The sequence below is a fragment of the Augochlora pura genome, chromosome 8, assembly GCF_028453695.1.
Source record: "Augochlora pura isolate Apur16 chromosome 8, APUR_v2.2.1, whole genome shotgun sequence".
NCBI lineage: Eukaryota > Metazoa > Arthropoda > Insecta > Hymenoptera > Halictidae > Augochlora > Augochlora pura.
Genome location: NC_135779.1, coordinates 23,785 through 36,658, shown reverse-complemented (window position 1 = coordinate 36,658; position 12,874 = coordinate 23,785). Strand labels below are relative to the sequence as shown.

The following is a 12,874-nucleotide window of genomic DNA, read 5'->3' as shown; positions in this document are numbered from 1 at the left end:
TCATATTATAAATATTTCAATGAGTGCCTCGTGATCACGATTAAACGACCAAATATATAAACTACGATTTCACTACTATTAATATCACAATTAAGTTAAACGACTTTGTCGTCAACGCTGGCACAGAACGCTGTTTATTATGTGTCTCACCTCGTCCAAGAACTCGTGGAAGCTATCGCTGCTGGAAAAGTCCTGAAATGCTTGTATTCTTTCCGAATGTGTCATAGAGGCTGTGAGAAAGCTCTTTACGCAGCAAGTTTTCAATTCGTGACATGCGTTATTTTTTGCCCAATTCCAGACTCTGCCGAAATTTTGATAATTCAGCTTGGAGATAGAGGTCTCGGTAAGAACATCCAACACGTCGTTCATCAGGAACTTGTCGGCCAACAATACGGCGTCCAATAAGGACTCGATGGTTCTGTTCTCAAAGGCAGCGCCATTCGCGGCGAGCAATAATGTATGAAGACCTTCCCTCGATGTGTTTCGCAGTTTCACACGTTCTTTCCCCGATTCCGAAAAGTTTCCTTCAAGCATTGCGGAAAAGGCATCCGACTTCTGGCATAACGTGTGTCTACAGGCATTGATGGTTGTGCCATCGTCTAATTCGAACGTGACAGTCGACGGCTTTGAATGATTATCATAGACTCTTGAAAAATCTGTCGATGCGGTGTTCGTGATCTGACACTTGTCTATCATTTCCGGTTGTATCTGCAGCGTTTTTGCTAACCGACAAATCGACCATATAGCATTCTTGTAAAGACTGTGCTGTTGGTCGGACAGCACCCGGAATATTAACGGCAAGCCACCATAATTGTTCAGCAGAGACTTGAGAATACAGCGTGATTCAATTACGAATGGTATCGACACTGCGATTACCAGTTTGTGAGCTTCGTCGCCGCGCAATAGTATGGACGTCAGTTCACCTATTGCTCTCCCGGTTTCCGCAAGAGCACACAACTTCCTTACGTATTGCTCTGAACCGAATAGCGTCTGAGCTTCAAACACGAAGCCTTGCTTCAACAGAGGTATTAAATACGCTCCATTTCTGTTTAGACGACCAAGCGATAAATAATTAAAATTCTATATTGTACTTGCAATTGGATTGTATTTACTTACGTTGCAATCCGGATTAAAATCCAGGACGCCTTTGGATGTTTAGTATGCCTAATATAAGCTGACAACGGTTCGATTATGGTAGAATCGGCCAGTCGTGCGATCGGATAGTCCGAATGAGTCAGACGATAAAGCAAAATTAACGTCCATGTGTTTGCATATTCACAATTATTTACTATTGATCTATTTCCTTTATCGGAAGTCTGGGGTTCTTCCGTCTCTGCGATCACTGATTTACAACTTTCCAACGATTCTACTTCTTCTTGAGGTTCTACGAAAAGATTAATCACCGTGTATCTAATGGAACTCATTATTTTACGAATATGCTATGAAAATATGTTGCCTAGCAAACCATCTTCGTTGTCCATAAATTCTGTATCGCTACAAACTGGACTGTAATTATCTTCTGTATTTTCATCGTTTTCTAAGGGATAATAAAATGATAATGGTAAAGGTAATGGCGTTGAAGGAGGTGAAGAAGAGATACTGGTCGCACTACCTGGACTCCAATCATCACGATAATAATCCGAACTAAATCTGTGAAATCGAACCATACCATTTATATGTTACAGAATAACATAAGAGAACCTAATAAACGTACCGTCCTAGATTGGTTTTATTATGCTTGAACTCTGTTTGTTTATTGGACGGCGATTCGTTGCCTCTTTTCTTCGAAATTCTAGTTTCCTCGTTACTTACGGTTTCTGTGACCATTTTTCTCAATCTAGTTATGAGAACATCGAGCAAACCATTTCTCACCATTATCTCAATATCACGATTGTAGATAAATTGTGTCAAAGCATGCAATAACATAGGGTGGTACTTTTCATCCTGAGAACTTTGTAATAAAGACAGCATTAATTCTAAACCAGATCCTCTTCTAATCCTTGCACGAGTGACAGCTTCACGACAGAGTAAACATAAACTGAACAACAACTCTTTACACCTTTCCGAACGATCTCTAATGAGAATAATGAGAATTTCGACAACGCCCGAAATTCCCAATTTAGGACGGCATTCTGCTATTTGGCAGAGGTTGTACAAACACTTGACAGCCATTTTATTTTTCATACCGAGGCATTGTACGATGCATTTATAGCCTTGTAAATCTTTCTCTCCTCGAAGTTGTTCGCTAACTAGAGGGTCAAGTGTACTCAAAAATGCGCACATTGCTTTCAGACAAATCTGTATCAGTTCAGAAGCAGTTCTTGTGCTCGTTTCTAATTTTCCCACTGCCTTTATTAATAAAGTTGTAATTCTACATATAACTCCAGTTTCTAATATTTCTTTTCTGCTGTCTTCACATATACTCCAAATATTTCTGTAGCCAAGAGATACAAATCAATAGAGTAAGTCTATTTAGGCCTAATAAAATCATTTTTCATTAATTAGCTTCAATTACCTTATAGCTCTGACACTTGTTAAATAAGTTTGCATATTTGTGTTTAATTGTAAAAGATCAGCTATAGCTTGAATTGCACCAGCTTCGCAAAATGACTTGGCATGCCATTCGCACTCAGATAAGTTTCCAATTAATCTACACGCACGACAGTGCAAAGTACCATCTATTTTTATACATTTTATTATAGAGACTACGTTATTCGCTATTTTAGATCCTCTGACCTGAAAAAAGTACTTTCAGCATTATCTCGAAATAATTTTACCAGTTTAATGTTTTAATCTTGCCCGATGAGTCGAACAGCTTTTAAAAAATATGAAGAGAAAACTCATAATACCTTCTCTCTTGCATCTGAATGCAAGCACGCGTTCGCTAGAATGCTTAAAGTCATATTCAATATTTTCATATTATGACAACGAAGTAAATTTACTAAAATTCCCAATCCTCCATCTTTTGCAAACTGCTTATAGCATTTGGGTTCATTTTTTAGTCGCACCAGGCACGAGAAGATCCCACTATTGGATTCTCTTTTGGCTTTGACATGTTTCAATAATTCCGGAAGAATTGGTTGATCTTTCTTTTCGTCTATAGCCGACATATTTTCAGATAAATCGGAAAATAAACGAAAATTCTTCAATATTTCGGAGAAAACATAACCTCTAAATTGTGCTGCCAACGAAATTGACAGCTATACCTGTACAGTAACGTACAAAAGTACAGTAATTGGTTCTACTCCTGTACACCTTTAGGCCGTATCATGATCCGTTAGCAAGCATCGATGTAGAAATTTTCTTGACTGTGACTGGTTGACTATTCATAGCTGAGACAAGATCCATTACGGATTGGACACACAGTAAAATGGTGAGGATATGCATACCATCTTTAGAAATAAGAAAAATATGCAGAAATAGGTGCCAATACTGTAAATCGAAAAGAAAAGTATTGTAATTGATAATTTCCTACAAGCGAAATTTATTACGTTTTCATAACATAACATAACGTGTAATTCATGAATTATTTCATATAATTGTTTTCTCAAATTATCCGCTACCAGTCTCTTAGTTCGGAAAACACACACCAGAGTAGCATAATTTATTCCAATCTAGAGACTGTCGTGTCAGCACGCATCATGCAGCAAACCATGTACATACATATGCCATGGTCACGCCTTATTAGACGTTAGTACAGTAATAGGATTCTAGAATTGTACAATTTTCGGACTCCCTAAAGCTTGCTCGCATATCCTCACCATTTTACTGCCCATCCAATCCGCAAGGATTCTGTCTCGGCTGTGAATCGTCAACTAATCAAAGCAAAGATAATTTCTATATTTACCCTCGCTAATGGATTGAGTTGCGACCTGTTGATGTGTAGGAGTAGGACTCATTACTGTAGACCAGATATATCCATATGTACATGCACCCATCATTGTACCACTACATATGTGTGTATGATCAAAGCTTAGGCCTTAGGCCATGTCATATATAAGTGTCATACTATACGTGTGTATGCATCATCTACCTTAGAAAACAAATATGCTTACATACATATGTGGTCGGAGTCTGTATGTATACATTACTACTGTTGCAACCACTATTAATATTACTACATAGGTGCAACTAGATTAGGGCAAGAGAGGGAGTGAGATCCGCCACTTCGACTGCCAATTTCACATTGACTTGATTTTTTCAATCTCCTGTCAGAATTTCCGTTTCAAAATTCGAGATTTCGGAACAGTCGACATCATAGAAGTTAAAAAAATACTCCCGGCTTTTAAAGCCAAAAGCTGGATACAGCAGTACCGAAAAATAAGAATTTAAAGATTGTATTACATATACATGCATGTAGTATTATTAACTGGAAGAAATCTGGTAATAGAAATTTGACAACTTTTTCAACAACTTTTTAACAATTCCTTTAGATCGAAGCTTCTCTAGCATGGTCAAAATGACATAAGATGTATTTTCGCAAAATGTTTCTATTAAATGAGTTTGTATGGCCAATGTAAGTATAAATTACACATGTATTTGTTCGCTGTAGAAAGGTAGGGTTTTGTCTGCCGAGTGTTTCACAAGAAAGAATTTCTAATTTGCGTAAGCGTAGTTCTCTCATAAAGGGTATCGTTTCGTCGTCCGTGAAGCGGCGCACCTGCTGTTAGGAGCAGTGTCCGCGAACAGAGTATAACGGAGGCGTCAAAATGATAGGAGAGGGCATAGGGATCGGATCATCGTGAGCTACACGAGAGATGTCGACAAGATGACAGCGGCCGCATGACGCTTGTTTCGTTTAGTCTTCGGCTGCGTATTTTACCCGTGTATCAGGAAGAAAGATCGCATCGCCTAAAACACTAAAACAAACGACTTATGCCTCGTTACGGTGGCACGTGCATATCAGTTGATTCTCCACCACGGAACGGTATCATAATCAGGTCTATTTGGGTGAGAGCGAGAGCCGCAACCGCCGCGCCCGTGCCCGTGCAATCAGTGCAATGTACACAGCGGCCTGAATTTGTATTGTGCCTGAAACCGTCACCGTTCCCAAGGAGTCCTTCCTTTCAACGGTCTGGAGTGAAGTAATGAGCGTTTTCGGGGATTTCCAGCGTGTCTGGGTACAAAGATTCCCGGACAGCGCCTTGCCGGCGGCCTGGGAAGAAGACGTCAGGGCCAACCTAGTCAAGCATAAACAGAAGGTAATTGCCTGGAATTAGAACTTTTATTTTAATTTCTTTACTTATAATCCGAATATGCAAATGAGTTTGTAAAAATCTGCCAGCAAAAGGATTTCCTTCAAATCTGATCAATGATGAATCACTCTAGTTGTGTGCCTCTTGCACAGGTTGTGATAATTACTTCAACTTTTCTTTATCGACTTTCATAAAATTAGTCTATTTGTAAATCAACTGTGCTCCAATCAGTTCTTTTAATTGTATCTACAGCCTACATTCTTCTTCCATCCATGCTAGAATCAAGTTATGTGTATAAGTTAACAAATTCTTATATGCAATGTTTTCAGACTGTTACTTGTTTTTATTATAATAAACAGATTATGTCATTGTTTTGAAATAGAATCATGTGTTTGTTAATGCTTCCCTCAGAACTTTCCAACAGGATTTTTAGGAGAAAATTCTTTCTTATTCTTGAGGTGATGGAGGCTTTATTTCATGACTCATCGTATTAATTTCACACTTAAGTGGGATATTAACCAAGTTTATTGTTGAATATAATTAATAATTCGGCACGATCTGCTTGTACAATTTCTATTAATGCTAACGATTAGAAATTAACACTTATGTGGTTTTTACTTTATTGTACATAGTTTTTTAGAGATATGTGATTTGATATGTGAACAGAATAAAAGCTATATATGCTATCCCCCCCAATCTTGCTATCGCGATTATATTACATATAAATGGCATTTGTCAAGAGATTGTAAAAAACTAAATTTATGCTCTCTTACTTATGCATCCACATAATTTGTACAAAATATATATATGAAGGCAAAAACTTGAGAAACTTATAACTTTTTATATTTGATGTATTTAAAGGTGTCTGCTCTGAGAGAGGAACTTGAAAAAGAAGAATTCTATGTGGAATATTTGGAAAGGTTACTAGCCGACGTAGAACGTCACAAACAATTGGCTAACAGCAACATTGTAATAACTGCTGAAAAGCAGCAGCTTGCAGATTCTCAAAACCAACAGATCTGTCAATCAGCAGAAAATAGTCTGTTTGATGTAACAAACGCATCTCGTGTGCAACAAACGGAGCAACTGGCTCCATCTCTTCCCGTGCGCGAGGATATAAGTAAGTTTCAAGACAAATGCGTTTCCGAACTGAGTTCTACTCTAAACACGAGCAAAAGACCTAAAAGTGAAATACCGAGGAGTCCTGACAAAGTGCCTGAGCTCAGAAGAAATAGCGATCCTGATGTGCCAAGTAATTATGTAACTGTAATAGAAGTAACAGGTAGTTCAAAGAAGGAGAAAAATGAGGAATCTCTCAAAGAAGAGGACGAGAAAGGTGTTGTATTCGCATTACTCCATTACATAATTACATCCAATTTCATTTATACATATGCTTTATAAGTAGATTTGGAAAATGCGATTAACGAAGATGGAGAAGATGGCGACGCAGAGGTATCGGAGGAAGAACCTTACTATGATTCCGTAGCATTAGATCAAACAGGAGAGTATGTATATATTGATGCACGTGTCCCACCAGTTGGAAATAATAATGGCAATAGAGTACCGCCGAGGAGACCGCCTTCTCTTCCAGACTCACCGGGGAACCAGAGCAACTATGTCAACATCGATTATTTTATACAGTGAGTGGCCAATGTTGAAGAATTGGAATAATTGCCTATGACGTTCGGGTATACTTCGGTTTATGGGCTAATAAAATTAAACGTTTTTCGCAGGCATAGGGCAGCATTGGATAGTGAAGACGAAGAGGGTGCAAGCCCTGCGCCACCGATTCTGCTACGCGCTCTTAGCACCGATAACGAAACCGGCAGTAGCGATGCTGAACCTTTGAGTTTGAGCGAAGGCAGCTTAGAATCGCCCACACCAACGACCCCGCGTCGACAAGAGAAAAGTAAAGATCGTGAGGACGATAGAACGTCTATGATTAAATGTATTGTAAACTCGGTAGTAGAAAGTGAAACTGTATATGTTGAATGTCTAAACGTGATGCTACAAGTATGTGGATCCTACTATTTGAACTAAATGAAATATAGAAAGTCGTTTCATGGTTTCCAACGAACGTTTATTTTTTCAGTATATGAAGGCTATAAGGGCCACATTGACGACGTCCCAGCCAGTTATTTCAGAAGATGAGTTCGGCACAATGTTTTACAAAATTCCTGAACTTCATGAACAGCATCAAACATTTCTGAACGGTCTTAGAAAGAAATTGGAGAAATGGGATTGCAAGACAACGATAGGTGAACAGTTTAAAGTAAGAGCAAATAGGCGTGGAACGTGTGAAGATGTACAATAGAAAAGCAACCTGTTTGGTAATTAGGTAATTGTTTGGTAATTAGGTAATGGCCAGCAACATAGCGTTATATGGAGCTTTCTTACATAATTACGCCCGTGCTACCGACACTGTACGAAGGTGTTCCGCACATTCTACTCAATTCGGTGAAATTACAAAAGACATTAGACTCAGAGGATTCCCCAAAGGTCCCGGTTTATCTCTCGAAGATCTTCTACATAAGCCTGTAGCACGAGTGCAGAAGAACGCATTGGTATTGCACGTGAGTATCATCTGTACTCCATAAAATAGATAAATACGAGTGTACAACATTATTAAACGAAGGTTACTTGTATAAGTCGATAGAGACATGTGGAAATATACTAACTTTATCTAATCGGCGAGTTCGCAGTGATAATTCCCTTTCAATCGATTGTAGGATCTCCTAAAACATACACCTGTGAATCATGCAGATCATGCACCGCTCTCCGAAGCTCTCGCTATGACTAGAAACTTCCTAGACGAATTCAACATTATCCAGACAAAATCAATGTTTCCGGTGAGCAAAAGTGAAATAGCATTTCTAGTCGTTTAACGGTTGTTGTTAAAAAATCGTGATATTTATTTTTAGAGTCATGATAGGGCACAACGAAGATTAGTGAAGAATTCGTTTGTAGTGGAATTGTCGGATGGCCATAGAAAGCTGAGACACTTATTCCTATTCAACGATGTGATTGCTTGTGCAAAATATAAGGCATCTGGTAGAGATAAGTTTACATTTGAATTAAAGTGGTATGTACCAGTAGCGGAAGCAGTGGTGACAGAAGATGGTATCGAACCACGCGAGACTAGTCCAGCTAATGTTGTAGCCCTCAGGTATACAGTAATGTGCAGCATACTTTGTTTAGGTTTCTTCTATTTGTAAATATTTCTATTTTTTTGACCAGTAACTTTTTTTATACAGGTCACAGGCATGTACCGTACGCGATCAAATATTATGGGAAGAGCGCAACGATGAAAAACGAACTAGGCTTGGTGGTAGAGGTTCGGAAAAGAATAGAAAGAAGCTTGCCGAGCTCGAAGCTCAACTAGTATTAGCATCTCCGAATTTAGTATTACGCGTCGCGCATAAAAGTCAGCATAGAATGCAAAACTCGTACACGTTCTTTCTGTCCAGTGAATTTGAACGGTCTCAATGGGTTGAAGCGGTGGAGGCATTGCAACAGGTAATGCGTTCCCATATGTACCTAGATAAGTCAAAGGTGCGTAATTCACAGATTACGAATACATTCATACATACATACCATATAGATACTTAACGATATCTTTTACTTAAATCGGGCACAAGGATGCAAGTAATGATATATTTACGAAGACGATCGTGCTATCAATGAAACAATTTGCATGTTAAATTCTTTATTATTCATCCTTATAGGGTGGACAACCGCCAGGACCGTTGCCTTTGTCAATGTACGAGTTACAGGCTTGGGTTACAGCCTGCCGTACTTATCTGCAAACAGATATGGGCAGTTATTTGTTGCGATCAGGTCGCGATGAAAGTTTATTACTTGGTGATCTTCACTTGACTCTGCTCGGCTTGACGCCGCCAGGTTTAGACCGAATAGGAGATCTCTATATAATTGTGGAAGTCGATAGTTATGGGCATTACTTTAAGAGAGCAAGAAGTCGTGTTGCAAGGGGTCAAGCTCCAACGTGGGGTAATAACCGTTGTATTGTATTACGTTGCGTTGTGTTGCGTTATGTTAGTTATATTATGTTATGTTACGTTGGAGGAAGCAAACACGTTAACTTCAATTTCATTTTGCTTTAAGGTGAAACATTTGTTGTCGAATTGGAAGGCAGTCAAAATGTTCGAATTCTATTGTACGAGGAATGTGGAACGCGTTCGGTGCTGCGAGGAAAATGTATACAGAGACTAAGCCGATCTTGGCTGCAGTCGGATCAAGTGGAGAGGTCGTTGAATTTGGGACCAGCTACTCTAGATGTGGCTCTTCGTTTCGTTCCAAGCGAAGTCACTTTAAGGCGGGTACCATCTGCCAAACCTCAAGGCTTATTCGGAGCTAAAATTCAGCAAGTGTGCAAGTACGTTATCAATGCGAAAACAAAGATGTGTTTATCCGAAACAGCAGTTAAGATAACTTTGTGCTTATTTGCTTTTTAGACGCGAGAAACGAGACGTTCCTTTTATTATAACTGCCTGCGTGAGAGAGGTCGAAAGGCGGGGAGTCGGTGAAGTTGGTTTATACCGTGTCTCCGGTTCCGCGTCTGACTTGACCAAGTTGCGAAAATCGTTCGAAAGCAATTCGTACGAAGCGGAGCAGTTGCTTAAAGAGGTACACGATCGTTTAAACTTGAGAAACTAGCAAATTTTTGAAATTAATAATCATAATTACGTCTTTATCTTTTCCCAGGTGGATGTCCATTCGGTGACAGGTGTTCTTAAACTGTACCTTCGAGAGATGCCCGAGGCTCTTTTCACGGATGCTCTTTATCCGGCTTTCCTGGAAGCTTTCCAAACTGGCGAGTTGTCAAAGGGTAATGCCTTGCGAAGAGTCTATGAAAGCCTACCGACTGTAAACAAAGCAGTAATCGACTTTCTACTAACTCACTTGATAAGAGTGAATAAACATGAGGCGCAAAACAAGATGTCCTTGCATAATTTGGCGACAGTATTCGGACCGACATTGCTCCGACCCGGCACAAACTCCCGGTCCGACGCAAAAAGCCGCGACCCGCTGGCCGCGGGTACCGTTGACGTAATGGCGCAGGCAGGCATACTCTACTGTTTCTTGCAGATGCACATGCAACAGAAGAATCAGTCACTCTAGTCGAGAGATTCTTGTTGACATGTCGCGGCGTCGGTTGCTCGGAAGTCGTACAACTTGCTGCGACCAACGTTCGCTTGCAATATACACAACTTTTTACAATATATTTTACTAGTTCTCCTGGCGTATCGTTTATACAACGCATTAACGTAGTAGACAGGCTTTCACGCAACACACAAAACCCAAACCGAAGGAATTCCCAATGTCAAGAACTTAACGGGAACGTTTTGGTATGCGTACGAGTATCGTAGCAAAATGGACTTGTGGACCATCGCATATTGGTTCTACGAGTTCCATAATATATTTTATACTTGTATTCCTGAGAAGTCTTAGCGAACAAGAATTGCAAAACTTCCGAAAGTTTTAAAGTAAGTATGTTCCTAAGGACGTACTTTGATCATTAGCAATATATTTCAGACAAGGAGAATCTTTGGTAAAAGTATTTTCCCTGTATTCGAAATTCAGTATCCTGTATCCGGGACTAGATGCTTGGTAAGATAAAGGGATATCGTGCCACGCATAAAACATTTGCAGAGACATTTTTGACGAAAGACGAGAGAAGAAGGAAAATTCGTTTCTTTGATTCAGAGAAACAGCTGGGAATCCGGTTCGCTATCGTATTCACGCTTTAGGACATAAGTGTTTTTTCCAATGGGGTGTGTTCCTAACAGAGAGTCTAAATTTTTTTACGCAACAACAACGTGACATACCTCCTCTAGCTACATACGTTCATGAGAATGTCCACTTGTTCGAGTGAATCACGTTCCTAAGTATTCCTATCGAACAACTTTTGGAGATCACGTTCCTTCGTATCTATATGCAAATCGAAGTTTCATAGCGATGCGATACACATATACATATATACTAGTTACACTGATTTTTTTCTCTCGATAAATCCGCGTTCCGCGAGCTGGTTGATTCTTTATAGAAATATTTTTAAAGAAATACGAGCTCTCGGAACTTTTCGAAAGAGTATTGACGAACAGTAAGACATGTTTTTGTTTGAGCTGTAATTAGACTCACGTCTTTCGTGTTACACTTTTATTATTTTGTACATGACAACCTTGTTTCCGTTACCAGACATGGTGCGCTATTCTCGACTAATTACCCAAAAGATCGTTCCATAATTGTCTTTTCACGTGCCCGATAACGTCCAAATCTCGTCGCATATCGGTTTTCAAGTCTGAATACAGCTTAATAGAGCACCAAAGAGAAAACATCTTCTCGCATATATCTAATAAAGTATCATGATTGACCCTTTGAAGCATCGCAAGCTACATTTGCATTCTATTATCCACTGCATATCCATTTTATAATAAATAGTTGTATTTTTGTATTATCGTATATCACGATCGATCCAATCGTATGCGTTCGTAATTCTATTGAATTCTGAAAATTACCATCCACGAAGTCGACACTCCATGCTTCAGAGGGTTGAAGCAATGGAAAGCACATTTGGCTGTACAAATTTGGTACTCTATGTAAAGGTGTACCTCCTACTGTTACATAGTAACACGTTTGCAAACTATTTTATAACCGAAGCGACAAAGACGAATGAAAAAAGAATCGAGCCTGGCAAGTGTTCGATAAAATCGTGCATATATTACTACTACTATTATTATTATTATTATTATTATTATTATTATTATTATGAGTATCATTATTGTCATTACCATCGCCGTAATCATCGTTATCATCATCGTCGTCATTATTATTATTATTATTATTATTAATGTTATACAAAACAGGCAAAGAGAATAGGATGGAAGAAACATTGAAATACTTTTCCGGATATGACCACTGTGCTTGAGCGAAGGCAACTACGGTATGTGTGGTTTTAGCGTGTATGCGTGTATGTGTAACCTGCCCATGTGTATTATATCGTAAATATTGGATATCTTTAATTTTGATATCGCATTTTAGGGTAATATGCGTCTTTCTATTGTACATTCAACGAAAACGTGTAAAGATAATAATTATCGCAGCAACTATTATCATTTTAATTATTTCATGATATACGAATACCATTTGAAAGATTGTTTGGTAATACTGCATCCAATCATCAAACTGCTACCATTCTCTCTGTAATAAGATAATACGTACTGCTAAAAACTCTACAGATTCTTCGAACTACATTGGCCTATCCGAAGGATTTCAAAACTTTACATCGGAAATATTTGTTATTAATTCAGCATACTTTCCTTAATCTTTTAATTTGTACAAATAAATTGTAAGCCGGAGCACGTTATATTGTAATCATAATTGTTTTACTTATAACAGAAAGTGCATTCTTTTGCGGCATACCCTTGAAGGATACAAGGAATAAAGAACAGGTTGATAAAAAATGTATCCATTCACAATATGAGTAACGTTTAAGTATGTGGTACTTTCTTTCAAAAAATTGAGGAGGAATTGGACAATAATCTTTCGAATTTATTTTTACGATTTATCGTTGTTTTTATTTGTGTTGGAATAAAAGTCAAGCACCCTTAATTTTAAGCAACTTTCTTGTTTCTAACTATTTCGACGCAAATGCCGTAACT

At 38.7% G+C, this 12,874-nt stretch overlaps 2 protein-coding genes across 6 annotated transcripts; one reads left to right on the top strand and one right to left on the bottom strand.

Annotated features, from left to right (window-relative positions):
• Positions 1–110: 110 nt before the first annotated feature.
• On the bottom strand, positions 111–3,709 carry Rnb (BTB/POZ domain-containing protein Rnb). Of its 3 annotated transcripts, none has more exons than XM_078188628.1 (7): positions 3,223–3,709; positions 2,850–3,097; positions 2,516–2,736; positions 1,715–2,434; positions 1,466–1,650; positions 1,117–1,384; positions 111–1,045 (listed from the first exon to the last, which is right to left on the bottom strand). In XM_078188628.1, the coding sequence occupies exons 2-7, from the start codon at positions 2,916–2,918 to the stop codon at positions 112–114; spliced, it is 2,397 nt and encodes a 798-aa protein (XP_078044754.1). In that variant the 5' UTR covers positions 2,919–3,097; positions 3,223–3,709; the 3' UTR covers position 111. The 3 variants fall into 3 exon arrangements, with proteins under 3 accessions (XP_078044754.1, XP_078044752.1, XP_078044751.1); XM_078188626.1 differs by lacking the exon at positions 3,223–3,709 and having other exon boundaries at positions 1,466–1,537; positions 1,613–1,650; positions 2,850–3,200; XM_078188625.1 differs by lacking the exon at positions 3,223–3,709 and having other exon boundaries at positions 2,850–3,200.
• Positions 3,710–3,863: 154 nt separating this feature from the next.
• Rhogap1a (Rho GTPase activating protein at 1A) lies at positions 3,864–12,320 on the top strand. 3 transcript variants are annotated; one of them, XM_078188607.1, is made up of 14 exons: positions 3,864–4,516; positions 4,616–5,201; positions 6,057–6,531; positions 6,601–6,835; positions 6,929–7,208; positions 7,288–7,467; positions 7,553–7,768; positions 7,925–8,044; positions 8,117–8,361; positions 8,450–8,747; positions 8,921–9,203; positions 9,318–9,588; positions 9,668–9,839; positions 9,918–12,320. In XM_078188607.1, the coding sequence occupies exons 2-14, from the start codon at positions 5,088–5,090 to the stop codon at positions 10,332–10,334; spliced, it is 3,306 nt and encodes a 1,101-aa protein (XP_078044733.1). In that variant the 5' UTR covers positions 3,864–4,516; positions 4,616–5,087; the 3' UTR covers positions 10,335–12,320. The 3 variants fall into 3 exon arrangements, with proteins under 3 accessions (XP_078044733.1, XP_078044734.1, XP_078044735.1); XM_078188608.1 differs by having other exon boundaries at positions 3,864–5,201; positions 6,625–6,835; XM_078188609.1 differs by having other exon boundaries at positions 3,864–5,201; positions 8,450–8,711.
• Positions 12,321–12,874: the final 554 nt, after the last annotated feature.